The sequence below is a fragment of the Pristis pectinata genome, chromosome 4 (assembly GCF_009764475.1).
Source record: "Pristis pectinata isolate sPriPec2 chromosome 4, sPriPec2.1.pri, whole genome shotgun sequence".
Classification (NCBI taxonomy): domain Eukaryota; kingdom Metazoa; phylum Chordata; class Chondrichthyes; order Rhinopristiformes; family Pristidae; genus Pristis; species Pristis pectinata.
Genome location: NC_067408.1, coordinates 111,858,464 through 111,872,737, shown reverse-complemented (window position 1 = coordinate 111,872,737; position 14,274 = coordinate 111,858,464). Strand labels below are relative to the sequence as shown.

At 47.4% G+C, this 14,274-nt stretch overlaps 1 protein-coding gene across 1 annotated transcript; it reads left to right on the top strand.

The window, feature by feature from the left end:
- The first annotated feature begins 1,150 nt into the window (after positions 1–1,150).
- On the top strand, positions 1,151–12,591 carry adamts1 (ADAM metallopeptidase with thrombospondin type 1 motif, 1). Its single transcript, XM_052013992.1, has 9 exons — positions 1,151–1,922; positions 2,392–2,817; positions 3,027–3,159; positions 4,232–4,399; positions 5,091–5,377; positions 6,425–6,611; positions 7,468–7,646; positions 9,018–9,193; positions 10,057–12,591. Exons 1-9 carry the CDS (start codon positions 1,419–1,421, stop codon positions 10,793–10,795), a joined length of 2,799 nt encoding a protein of 932 aa, XP_051869952.1. The 5' UTR covers positions 1,151–1,418; the 3' UTR covers positions 10,796–12,591.
- The last annotated feature ends 1,683 nt before the right edge of the window (positions 12,592–14,274 follow it).

The following is a 14,274-nucleotide window of genomic DNA, read 5'->3' as shown; positions in this document are numbered from 1 at the left end:
TTGCCAGTTTAAACAGGGTCGCTCCGAGATCCAAAGTAGTCGAAGGACACGGATCATCTTGAACCACACATGTAATTCTTTTTAATTAAATTTGGAATTAAAAGATATTGAATCAAGCCAGAATAAATCTAGTTTAATCTTTGCTTGTGCAATAATTAAACTGAGATTCAACAATAAAATTCTTTAACTAAATGATCCCTTAAAAAATATTGTTTTAGATTAGAAACTTGTTACCATTTTGTTTTAGGAAAGTTTTGCCCCATGGAGTTAGTCTTTGGAAAACAAAGTGAGGCTTTAGTGCAGATGTTCAATTACTTTTGTTTTTGATTCGGGACCAGATTCGGGGAGATTTTTTCTTAAGGTGGAGGAAAAATTACTACAACTGAATATCATTCTGAAGCAGATGGGAGCTTGGTATCTGCATTTTAAGTCTCGTAATATTTTAAATGGTTTATAAGAACTTTTCATTGAAGCATTCTCTTTGTGAGTGTCACACTGGGCCTTGGCAATGCTCTTAAAGCAATTCTCAACTATTTGTCCTCTAACAAGAACCAGCGAGATTTTCTTGCAAAGCTGCATTCACCGAGTCCGCCTTAACAGGCACAGAACTGCTGGTCTCAGAGTTTTCAATCTGGACACTTTTTAAGCGGTTAATGGCGGTTACAGGGAAACGCGATTGTTGAAAGGGCTTGAAACGGGATGATTTAGACAGCGGTAGGGATTCGCGTTCACATTAGTTTTGTTTGGGGATTGGGTTGAATTTAATGAAAGCTGTGTAGTTTGGACAAAGAAAGTTTCTTTTTGTCCCCTGAAATTTTTACGCAGGATTTCACCCCATGCAAGGAGGGCCAACATGCGTTGTGTCTGTAACAAGGGTTACATAATCCGAATCGGGGCTGCACCGAATAAAGGAGAGAAAGAGTGAGAGTTGTTACTCGGTTAACTTTCCGATGCCCCGGGGAGTAGTCGGCTCCCAGCCAGCTGGAAGACTCCAACCCTCGCTTACGCACTGGCTCGGGATAGGTTGCAAACAGCGATGGGGAAAGGAGAGGGCGGGGGCCCCGGCGAGGGGCTGCCTCGGGAAGCGAACTCGCGGGTGTATAAAAGGGGCGCCGGCAGCGCAGAGAGCGGCAGAAACCAAGGCGCGTAAAAAACCAACGGCGCTGTGAAAGCGAGAACAACCAAACCAAATCTGTGCACCCGGCTACAGGAAAATCAGACCCGACAATCCAGAACTGTGATCCTACCGATTATTTATTTCGAATCCAATCTCTGGGAGAGAAACTGCGTTTATTTTTTTTTTGCTGGGGGACTTTTGAAATCGAAGGAAAGTTTTTGCAATAGAAAAGTTTTTGTTTGCAACTGAAAAGTTGAGAGACGGCAGCTGCAGAGTTCTGGGGATTGTGGATCTGTTGAAGATGTTCTGCCTGGTTCTGCTGCCGGTACTGGCGGTTCTCAGCCCCGCTGGGGCTACACCGGGAGCTCCGGAGGAGAGCCTGGTCTACCCGCGGCGGGTGAGCGGCGGGGCGCAGACAGATGGAGCCCCGGAGTTGGGCGAGAAGGTCTCCTACTGGCTCCGAGCCTTCGGGCAGAAGTTCACCTTGGAGCTGACGGCGGACCGGAGCTTCCTGGCGCCCGGCCTCACCCTCCAGAGACTGGGCAGGGCCGAGAAGAAGGAAGAGGAGGAGGAGGAGGGAGGAGAAGACACCGCCGACCTGAGTCACTGCTTCTACACCGGCACGGTCAACTCGCTGCCCGGCTCCGTAGCAGCCCTCAGTCTCTGCCGCGGTCTCCTGGGCGCCTTCGTGGTCTCCGGACACCAGTACCACATCCAACCCAGCAACCGGAGCACCCTTGGGCGCACGGGGGAGCACCTGCTCCGGAGGACGACCCTGGGACCCTCCGCCGGCTCCAAGTGCGGGGTGAGCTGGCGGCTGCTTTCAACTTGGGAGGGGAATTCGGCCCATCAACTCCATCCCACACTGGGGACTGTTTCTGTCCATTAACATCCCACATTGGGGACTGTTTCTGCCCAACACCTCCACATTTCTGCCTCCACAGAGGCTGCCCGACCTGCTGAGCATTTTTATTTCCCTGTAATCTGTACATTCGATCTCAATTCAAATCATCCCCCCACAGATGCTGCTCGACGCGCTCTGTATCTCCCACCCCCCACTTGCTCCCCTCTCTCAGGGGTAGGGAGTAACGTGCAAACTCCCTCAGCAGCCAAGGTGGGGATCGAACTCGGGGCGGCCGGCGCTTTGAGTCAGCGGCTCTACCCGCTGCGCCACTGCGGACGGCGCCCGAAGTTCTCGCTATGACGGGGGGATTGCACTCCATCCCGGGTCCCTGCGTTTAGATGCGAGGTTCTAATTGCTTTTGTTGAATTAGGTCAGTGATGGGAAGGCAGCCCCGGACAGCGGCGAGTCCCAGCGGCCGGGACCGGAGGGAGACCCCGCCCCACCAGCGGCGGCCGGGCATCGCCGAGCCAAGAGATTCATCTCGTCCCCTCGCTATGTGGAGACCTTGCTGGTGGCGGACGCGTCCATGGCGGAGTTCCACGGCGCCGGCCTCAAGCACTACCTCCTGACCCTGATGTCGGTGGCCGCCAAGCTGTACAAGCATCCCAGCATCAAGAACTCTGTCAACCTGGTGGTGGTGAAGATCCTGGTGGTCTACGAGAAAGAGAAAGGTCCCGAGGTCTCCCCCAACGCTGCCCTGACCCTGAGGAACTTCTGCAGCTGGCAAAGGCAACACAACATCCCCAGTGACCGCCACCCCGAGCACTTCGACACCGCAATCCTCTTCACCAGAACCGTAAGTCCAAGTTCCTACCCACGCTAACCCATTAGTATCCGCGTCCTGTCTCCCTCTCTTGGCGCCCAGAGACGCTCTTTCAAAGCATCTTTGAAAAATCATATGTTTTTTTTATTTTCTGAGTCCTTTGGTAAGGGAGTGTGCCAACACCTGTAGTTTTACTCCCACTGGTTGGCTAACTGCCCCCCTCTTGTTCCTCCCCATTCCAGGATCTGTGTGGAGCCCAGACGTGCGATACGCTGGGGATGGCCGATGTTGGAACGATCTGTGATCCCGGCAGAAGCTGCTCGGTCATTGAAGATGACGGCCTGCAAGCTTCCTTCACTGCGGCGCATGAATTGGGTGAGTGTTCCCGCCCCTTTCATTTCTACCCCGCCCCCTACTTGCTCTGCAACCATCCCTACAGCGAGGGGAGCTGCCCTTTAATTCCTGATTTTTGGCCGCCGGTTATACTGTCTAGGGATAATCAACTCAATTGTGTTCAACACTGAACTGTGTTGGAATACGTTGCAAACTTCTGGTAATCCGTATAGAAACATAGAAAACCTACAGCACAATTCACACAAAGCTGTGCAGAACATGTCCCTACCTTAGAAATTATTAGGCTGTAGAAACATAGAAAACCTACAGCACAACTCAGTATACATTTAGTTGATTCAGGTACTCGCGAGCATAGCCTTAAGGTGAGAAGATCGGTATGCAAGACAAGTTTATTTTTACACTGTACCTCAGAACATGTGACAAAAATGAACCAATTCCAATAATAAACCACTTCTGGAGGGAAGAGTTTAAAGGGGGAGTGGTGGGTGCCTGGAATGTGCTGCCAGGGTTGGTGGTGGGGGCAGGTATGATGGTGGCATTTAAGATGTCATTTAGTCACATGTACATTGAAACACACAGTGAAATGCATCTTTTGCGTAGTGTTCTGGGGGCAGCCCACAAGTGTCGCCACACTTCCGGCACCAACATAGCATGCCCATAACTTCCTAACCCGTATGTCTTTGAAATGTGGGAGGAAACCAGAGCACCCGGAGGAAACCCATGCAGACACGGGGAGAACGTACAAACTCCTTACAGACAGCGGCGGGAATTGAACCCGGATTGCTGGCACTAATGGCATTATGCTATAGGCAGATATGGATTGTGTGCAGGCAGGAGGGGTTAGTTTAATTTGGCATCAAGTTCAGCACAGACATGGTGGGCTGAAGGGCCTGTTCCTGTGCTGTACTGTTGGATGTTGTTGATGGTGACAAATCTGGAGAAATTCACATCATAGGTGAGTGCAGTGTTAAATGAGGTATCGCTGACATTAAGATAGATGCATCGGATACATGTGGCTAATCTGGCATCAGTCCAAGTATAACATCAAACATTTACATCATCTGATTTTTTTTCTCTCTCTTCAACCATTTAGGTCACGTGTTCAACATGCCCCACGATGACGCACGTCAGTGTCTCCACACTGTTCGTCAGACTAGGAATTCCCACATGATGGCATCCACTCTCTCCAACTTGGATCGGAACCAACCCTGGTCTGTCTGCAGTGCTTACATGATTACTTCCTTCTTGGACAATGGGCACGGTAAGAGGCTTTGGCCCAAATTAAGTTTGTTCTCCAGGCAGTTTTTTTTATTGGCTACTGATCTAAATATACACCAATGATTACTACAAACATAATCATTAATGAATAAGGAAAAATAAATTATCCAAGGAACCAACACAAACAATAATGCAATTTTTAACAAGTCCAAACATGTTGCAATTTCTAATAGTATCAATGCCTCTTTTTCTTAACTTTTTTAAAAATTGTTAATTCACTAATTTACTCTTTAAGTTGCTCCAGTGTAATTTCTTAATTTAACAGGCATGGTAGTATAGTGGTTAGCATAACACTATTACAGTGCCAGTGACCCAGGTTCAATTCCGGCTGCTGTCTGTAAGGAGTTTGTACATTCTCCCCGTGAGTTTGCTCCGGGTGCTCTGGTTTCCTCCCACAATCCAAACGTACAGGTTAGGAAGTTGTGGGCATGCTATGTTGGCGCCAGAAGCGTGGCAACACTTGCAGGCTGCCCCCCAGAATACACGCAAAAGGCTCATTTCACTGTGTGTTTCAATGTACATGTGACTTATTATTAATTTAGTTGATACTCTCTAATTCAATTTGCACTTTATTTCTATTTAGCTGATTTTATCATTTTGAGTACAACTTTTAAAATGTTCAAAACATGTTGAGCTGTTATCATAAGGTAATGGTTGCATTTGCATCTCTACAGGAGAGTGCCTGCTGGACAAGCCCCAGAAGCCCCTCCAGCTTCCCCGGGGGTTGCCAGGGACCACCTATGACGCAGATCGTCAGTGCCAGTTGACCTTTGGAGAGGACTCCAGGCTGTGTCCAGATGCTGGGAACACTTGCTCGCTGCTCTGGTGCACAGGCATGTCTGGTGGGATGCTCATCTGCCAAACCAAGCACTTCCCCTGGGCTGACGGGACCAGGTGCGGAGAAGGGAAGTGGTGTATCGAGGGGAAATGCGTCAACCAGTCAAGCGTGAAGGACTATAATGTAAGTACCTCCTTGCTTTGGTTCCCCCCAAGGTACGCACAACCCTGCTTGCTTTAGTTACTTAGCACCTCTCTTCCATAGCTCTGAAGCTAAATTGCCCCAGTGTGAGGTGCAAGTACAGGTCCTCCCTTGTATTGTATGTGTACAGCCCGTACATACAATCAAGTGTTTGGGAGACCGGCGGGAGGGATTTGCCGGCTGCTGTGTGTGGCTGCCGACATCTCCAGCCATGTGGGAACCCAGCAATATCATTGCATCTCGCAGAAAGGCCTGGGTGAGTTGAATGCCCTGGTTTAACCACGCATTGCCCTTGGTTGGCCTGTGTTTTTATGTAAATATATTGGCAAGCAGCCACATTTCTGGCTTGTGAGCAGTTCTTGGGAATGAATCCTGGGGAGGAGCTGAAGTCTGGCAGCTGTGGGTTTAAGTATTACCTAGTTTGATATCAGTAAAAATTCTTTCTCTGGCCTTCTGGCTAAGGTTCATTAAGGAACTCTGCTTTTTTTTTGTGCTTGTTCTAAGTGAAATACAGTCATCTGATTGTCAGATTTTCTTATGACCTAGAAGGAGGCCATTCAGTCCATTGAGTCTGTGTCAGCTCTCAGAAACAAATTTCATTTCCCCACTTATTTCCCCCCTCCTTCCCTCAAATGCCCATCAACTCTGTCCAGTTCCCCTGCTGCACACTAGGGGTAATTTCCAGTGGCTGACTACCTACCAGTGTGTCTTGGGGGGGGGGGGGGGGGGGGGGGGGGGGGGGGGTGGGGGGTGGGGGGGTCGGGGCGCTGGAATCCCACATGGGCAAACTGCACCCAGACACCACCGGAGATCAGGATCGAACCCAGGTCACTGGAGCTGTGAGGCAGCAGCTCTACCCACTGTACCGCTGTGTGATGGGTTCTGAGAGAGTTTGTGGCTTCATAGGACCTGTATTCTTTAAGAGGGTAGAATAATAGGGAGAAAATACAGTTGAAAAGAACTGTTGTATATTTAACTCTGTTACCAGCTTTGCTCTTATTCACTAATTTTATTTATTTATTGTTATAGACTCCAGTGCACGGGGGCTGGGGCGTGTGGGGTTCCTGGGGTGAATGTTCACGCACGTGTGGCGGAGGGGTGCAGTACTCGTTCAGGCACTGCGAGAATCCTGTCCCGAGGAACGGTGGGAAGTATTGCGAGGGGAAGAGGGTGCAGTACAGATCCTGCAACACCATGGACTGCCCGTATAATAACGGTAAGACCCAGACAAGTTTACTTGCTGTAGTGCAGTTAGTCATTCTGCATGAGTGGCTTCTCCTTCTCTGCTGTACTGGCATTTTAGCCTTTGAAAGTGTCAGCTTCCTTATTTAACCTTGAACCAACTGGATCATTTCAACATAGCTGACTGTGTGTGTCTTCCAATGTGGAAGCGTTGGAAAGGGTGCAGAGGAGATTTACCAGGATGCTGCCTGGATTAGAGAGTATGCATTATGAGGAAAGACTAGGGGAGCTAGGGCTTTACTCTTTGGAGACATAAGAGGAGACATGATAGAGGTGTACAAAATATTAAGAGGAATAGATAGTGGACAGCCAGCGACTCTTTCCCAGGGCACCAATGTTCAATACAAGAGGACATGGCTTTAAAGTAATGGGTGGGAAGTTCAAGGGAGATATCAGAGGAAGGTTTTTTACCCAGAGAGTGGTTGGGGCCTGGAATGTGCTGCCTGGGGCAGTGGTGGAGGCAGGTACATTGGTCATATTCAACAAATTACTAGATAGGCATATGGAGGAATTTAAAATCGAGGGATATGTGGGAGGAAGGGGATAGATAGTCTTAGGTGAGGTTTAAAGGTCGGCACAACATTGTAGGCAGAAGGACCTGTATTGTGCTGTACTGTTTTATGACATGTCAGTGCTTAGTAAACCGGATTCTCATTCTTAAACTCGTTTTGTTTCTATTGTATGGGTTAGGGAGTTGTGGGCATGCTATGTTGGTGCCAGAAACATGGCGACACTTGCGGGCTGCCCCCAGAACACTACACAAAAGATGCATTTCACTGTGTGTTTCAATGTACATGTGACTAATAAAGATATCTTATCTTAAAACACAGGCAAAACATTCCGTGAAGAGCAGTGTGAGGCACACAATGACTTCTCGAAGTCCACTGCCTTCGGGGGAATGCCCGCTGTCGAATGGATCCCAAAATATGCTGGCGTCTCTCCCAAGGATCGGTGCAAGCTCATTTGCCGAGCAAAGGGCACAGGATACTACTTTGTGCTTCAGCCCAAGGTAGGTCTTCCAGATGGAAATCCCATCTGTTTGGTTCTGCCCAGCTGACTTGGTTTTTAAGCCAGATCTGTGAAGGGCTGTAGGGTCGTGGTTAACTTGAGAACAGCGGGAGAGAATCCTGTCACCTTTACACAAGTCCAGAGTTTGTCACTTCTTTAAAGTATTGTGAGTATGAAGGTTTTTTCCACCTGTGAATTCCATTCAATTTTTAATGGATTGGGAATCGCAGACTAGTGAGCACAGAAGGAGAGTGCCTGTCCATGGACTGATTACCTCACTAAAATTACTATTCACTATTCCCATTTGATAGTTTTACAGCATGAAACAGACCCTTCGGCCCAACATCCATGCTGACCAAAGTACCAACCTGAGCAAGTCCCATTTGCCTGCATTTGGCCCATATCCCTTGACATTTTCTATCCATGCACCTGTGTAAATGTCTTTTAAACATTGTAATTGTACTCGTCTCTGCCACTTCCCGTGGCAGCTCAATCCATATACCCATTACCCTCTGTATGGGGAAAAGTTGCCCCTCAGGTCCCCTTTAAATCTTTCCCCTCTCACCTTAAACTTGTGCCCTCTAGTTTTAGACTCCCCTACCCTAGGGGCAAAAAACTGACCATTCACCCTATCTATGGTCTCATGATTTCTATAAACCTCCATAAGGTCAGACCTCAGCCTCCCACGCTCCAGGGGTAAAAAGCCCAGCCTATTCTGTCTCTCCTTACAACTCAAGTCCTCCAGTCTCAGTAACATCCTTTTATGAATCTCTCCAGGTTAGTAATATCCTTCCTATAGCTAGGCAACCAGAACTGCACCTCTTGGTCTCTGTTCTGCAACACACTCCAGAGCCCTGCCACTTACTGTACAAGTCCTGCTCTTCTTTAAATTACCAAAAGGCAACACTTTTCACATTAGTTTCTATCGTTAAAATGCAATTAAGCACCCACAAGAATGCAGTTACAAAATAGATAGTGATAATCTGATACTGTCCAGCATGGAACTTCTAGGGAAGTTAAAGTTCTGTAAATGTGTTTCTGTATCAGTTATGATGACCATGGTTATTATAAGAATGTGCTTCACTGATTAATTACCTTAAGGTGGGGGGGGGGGGTGAAATATCCTTGCCCCATTTGGCCCATTGCTCTCTGAAATGGACTAGTAAATGCTGGCCTTGCCAACGAAGCCCACTTCCTGAAAATGAATGGGAGGGAGAAAGCCAGGTCAAAAGGAATCTGTATATTACTGCAGCTATCATCAGACATAGAACAGTACAGCACAGTTCTATGAGTAATTCCCTTGCACAGGTCTGATGCTGCTTTTCTCTGCCATGTTATTTGTTGTAAAGCAGTGTACTCCCTTCCTTCACAGGTCGCTGATGGCACTCCATGTAGCCCAGACACCACCTCCGTCTGCGTCCAAGGACAGTGCGTCAAGGCTGGTTGTGACAGAGTCATCGGTTCCAACAAGAAGTTTGACAAGTGCGGTGTGTGCAAAGGCAAAGGTTTAACTTGCAAGAAGATCACTGGCTCGCTTGACCGTTCAAAGTAAGAGCTCCTCCTTTGTTAGACCTGATTTTAAATTCTTTATTAGTTTAATCTTGGAAAATAATTTGGATGCCTCTTTAAGCTTTTAGTACTTGTGATGCACTGGTATGGTTTGATTTTTTTTTGGCAAGTGTATCCCAGGCGTCCTGACTGTAGAGCACTTTTAACTGCATTTTAGTGTTTACACACTCTACAGCAAGACCCCTGTTGAAACTGCTGTGTTGGCTCAGAATTAGAACTATTGACATATTGCATTGGACTTGTTCCTGTAAGATTTTTAAGCCTAGTTTGATGTTCCACCTCCCTCAGCTGCATTATTTGGGGCTGCTGCTGGTAAATGGTGAAGCACAAATATTTGCCTGCCCTCTGAGACGATAGCTCTCTGTATTTCAGTCGAAAATGAGCCAGAGAAAGGGGGAAAAATTGATAAGGGTTCTTGTCGCTGGCAACCTTTTAAGTAATTACTCCCAGGAAGTACGTGTGGGTTGCTCTGCAGGTCAGGCAACATCTGTGGAGAAAGGCAGTTAACAGTTCAGGTCCAGGGCCTTTCACCAGCTTTAATGAAGGGTCTCAAACCTGAAATGTTAACTGTTTCTCTTTCCGTGGGTGCTGTCGGAACTGCTGAGTGCTCCCAACACTTTGTACTTGGTTTTTGGTTCACTGTCCATCAGCTGTAAGATGCATCTGTGACCAATTTAGCTACATGTGTGCCATGATGTTTGTGAAACCCCTGCCTTAGAAACAAAACGTTGAGGTGAGGGTAGAGTTTGAACAAAATGGGTAAATGTTGGATGAGGAGAGCTGAGAAATTACTTTGCAAATGAAAGCCATTGGATTAAGCTGACCTTCTTTCCTTTCTGCAGACCTGGATACCAAGAAGTTGTCACCGTCCCCGCAGGAGCAACCAACATAGACATTAAGCAGCGTAGTCTTCGAGGTGCAAGGCACGATGGGAGCTATCTGGCACTGAAGAATCTTGATGGCACCTATCTCCTGAATGGAGACTACACTTTGTCCACCCTGGAGCAGGACATTTCATACCATGGCACCAACTTGAGATACACCGGCTCCTCTGTGTCATTAGAAAGAATTCGCAGCTTTGGTGCCCTCAAGGAGCCCTTGGTTGTCGAGGTACTCTCAGTGGGGGACTCGCTGCGCCCACGGATCAAATTTACATTCTTTGTGAAGAAAAACTTGCAGCAGCTCCCGACTAAGTCCAACCCCAAGAAGCTGTCTTTCAATGCCATCAAAGAGACAGTGACCTCGGAGTGGGTGATCGGAGAATGGGGGGAGTGTTCCAAGACCTGTGGGCTAGGATTGCAGCGCCGGTCGGTGGAGTGCACGGACAACTACGGGATGCCAGCCAGCGACTGCATGAAAGAGCTGAAGCCCGATGACCTGCGGCTGTGCGCAGATGTGCCCTGTCCGAGGTGGCTGTTGGGCGAGTGGTCGGCCTGCTCCAAGACATGTGGGAAGGGCTTCAGGAAAAGGTCTCTGAAGTGCGTCATGCGTGACGGGCAGGTACGTCCACTCGAAAGCTGCAACGCTTCGAAGAAGCCAAAACACTTGATCGGCCTCTGCACCGTACGGGCTTGTACTTAAGGAACCAATATCAGTGGAGAGACAATTCAGATAAGATTTATGTTAAACATAAATGCACTGAAAGGGTGTCCCAATCCATTGTCATGTGACAAAACATGATAGTCATCCAACCCATATTTCCCTTTGACAATGAATGTTTGATTTAGTCATAACAGACCGGTAGGTAGATAATATTTTGGGGAGGGGTGGGGGTAGATTGAGGAACTCAATGCTAGCATTGTTTATCTCTCATGTCAAGTAGTCTCATTAGTATTTGGATATATTTCACTGTTGACAGTGAAATCAGAGGTTTGTAATCGCTCTTAGGTAAGCATGTAATTCCCCAATTCATAAGTATCACCTTTTGTTACAAGAAAACCCAAGATCTTTTCCTCTGGAATGTTACTCTGTGAGGGAAATGGTCCCTAGAAATCACAACTGACCTTGTGTTTTAGGTTTATTTCTAAATATTCCTGTTCAGAGTGCTATTGAGGGTTGAATCCTTACACCACTGGGCATTGTACTTGGTGTTCATTCACTCCGCTAGCGAATAATACCTAATATTGCCGTTGGTACTAATTAATTAAGTAGATATCGGTTGATTGTTCTGCCATCAATTGGCAGCTAAAGAAGTCGGGTTGTCGCTGATTCTTTGTGCCCTTTGACCTGTGTCCTGCTGTCTTTCAGACTGGGTGATTCTACATTGTGTTCCCAGGCCATGTGGGGAAGGAGTCACTGTAGCCCAGATTCTGGTTTGGGATTGTAGGATTAAGGAATCGATTGTACCCAGATTCAGTTTGACTTGGCTGTGGTGTGGCCAATTCCTGGCTTTGTTCCTCGTGTGAACAAGAGTAGGCAGCTTTATGGGGTGGAATACGGAAAGGTAAAAGGGTGGGTATAAAACCTTGTTGGGGGGGGGGGGGGGGGGGAGAGTTTAAAGTAAGGAAAATCTGATTAGTTTCATTCACGTGCTGAAACGTAGGCAGGGCACTGGTTAGGGCTCCGCATTTGTTCTTGTGTTCTAGGCTGGGGTTGAATGAGTCTGAATCCTCACTGCTGCCCATTGTTGGGAGTGAGAGGACAGGATGCCATGTGCCATCCTGACTTGGAAACATAATACTGTTCCCTCATTGTCGTTGGGTCGAAATCCTTCCCTAACAGCACTGTGGATGGACCGCAGCGGGTCAAGAAGACAGCTCACCACCACCACCTCTGGGGCAATCAGGGATTGGTAATAAAAGGCTGGCAAGCTCAGATAGAACGAAGAATGGAGAGCAAGATCCAACCTAATGTGGATCAGTCCCTTCAGGAAGGGGTGAAATTGGATTGGAAGTGGGGGAAATTCTCTTATTGATAACCTTGCTGCAAGATTTTGTCCAACAACATCCTAAGCTCCTGGCACGTAGCCTGGTACTGATCATCCTCTTGGCTTGTGACCACGTCAGTCCCCACCTACCTCAGAAATGAAGGGTGAGATTTATGAAATAAAACAGCTTAAACTATGCTATACACAGGCTGCTATTATTACAACGCTACCAATTTGAAATCCGCAGAGTTACATGAAGAATGTAAATATTAAACTAGCACCAAGACCAGCAAGGTGTACTTTATAAGTAAAAGTATTTAAATTCCTTCTGTGAAGGATTTACCATTTTGTACAGATTTCAAAAACTTATTTATTTTTTTAAAGCTTTGTATAATATAATCTTTAAGTTATCGCTTTTTTTAAAAAAAAAGAAACAAAGGACATTTAACAAGAATAGACTATTTATACAGTATAATGTGTCAACAGGAGGTAATAAAAGTGAGTGACATAATTTTTGTCTTGTTTTTACTGTGTGACTGTGTGGTGGATGATGAGTGGTGAAACTTGATTTCTATAACTTCGTTATTAGATTAAAGACCCAGCTTATGTTACTTGAAAAGAGAAATCTCCCACCGTAAGAGTAAATTGACCAGAAGATTCATCTCATCAGCAGTGTTCCATGAAGACCAATGCAGAATATTAACTGTTTTGCCTAGTTAACCTTTTAAGTCTGTCTTCTTGCTGTCAAAGGTTAATCCTTCCATCACAATATCCAGCCTTGTATGTCAAAATAGAACTCTTGAGACACATTTGGGGGTTGAGGAGAAGAGGGAAAGTAGATTGGAGTTCACCACAGAGGCACAGTTGGTAGAGCAGCTGCCTCCACTTCAGTGACCCAGGTGTAATGGTGACCTCTGGTGCTGTGTCTGTGCATATACCCCCCCTTCTTCTCTCCCGCCCCCCCCCCCCACACTCCCAGGTGCTCTGGTCTCCTCCCATCTCCCAATGATATGCAAGTTGATAAGTTATTTAGCCCCTGTAAATTGCCCCTACTGTGACTTGTAGAATCCAGAGGGTAACTGATGGGAAGGTGGAGAATTCAAATGAGGTTGGTGTAAATGGATGGTAGACTCAGTGGACCTCAGGGCCTTTATCTGTGCTGTTTGACTCTGAGGGGAAAAACACAATCCTGAAGTGTTAAGAGGAAATTGTGTTTCACTAGACCGGTTACTGTCTTGGCCAGAGGGAAGTTTTCAAACAATTTTCACACTTCCAAGCCTTCACATTCCTATGTGATATCCCAGAGGATGGGGGTTATACAGCAACCCACCTCTTCAGAAGAGCTATCTTTGTGCAGCCTCATGCACTGAAAACCCCTGTCAGTAGACCTTCTGACACACTCCGAACGCTGCCAGTTTTGGCTCTCGGCTGCACTCAAACATACTCCCTCTCACGGTCGGTCAACCTTTCCTCTCACTCTCGTACAGCACAGAAATATTTTGGCCCACCTCGTCCATGCCAACCATGAGGCCTTTCTATGCTAATCCCAGATGCCCACTTTAGGCCTGTGTGCCTCTATGTACCTGTCCAAATGCCTTTTAAACATTATAATTGTATCTGCCTCCACCACATCCTCTGGCAACTTGTTCCAGATACCACCCTCCTGTGTGGGGGAAAAACTAACCCCTTGGATCTCTTTTAAGTTTCTTCCCCTCTCACCTTAAAGCTGTGCCCTCTAGTTCTGGACTAGTGCTCAAACTCCACAGAACCAACACCGGCTTCTGCATCTCTGCATCTCCCTTTGTCAACTCCCATATTTTCTGAATTAAGATATCTTTATTGGTCACATGTACATCTAAACATGCAGTGAAGTGTATCTATCTAGCTCCTTCTTGAAACCTATCTAGCTCCTTCTTGAAAGTGCCCAGAGAATTGGCCTCTGCTGCCCTCTGAGGCAGTGCATTCCACCAAATTCACAACCCTCTGGGAGAAGAAGTCTTTCCATAGGAAGAGGGCAGGAGAACCTTGGAAAAAAGGGAAGGAGGTTGGGAATAGATGGGCAGGTCATGAGGGCGGGGGAGGAGAAAGGGAAGGGGTGAGGGGGCCACAGGAATGAGGGAAGACTCGGGGGGGGGGGGGGGGGGGGGGGGGGGGGGGGGGGGGGGGGGGTGAGAGGGGAGGAGTTACTGGAAGT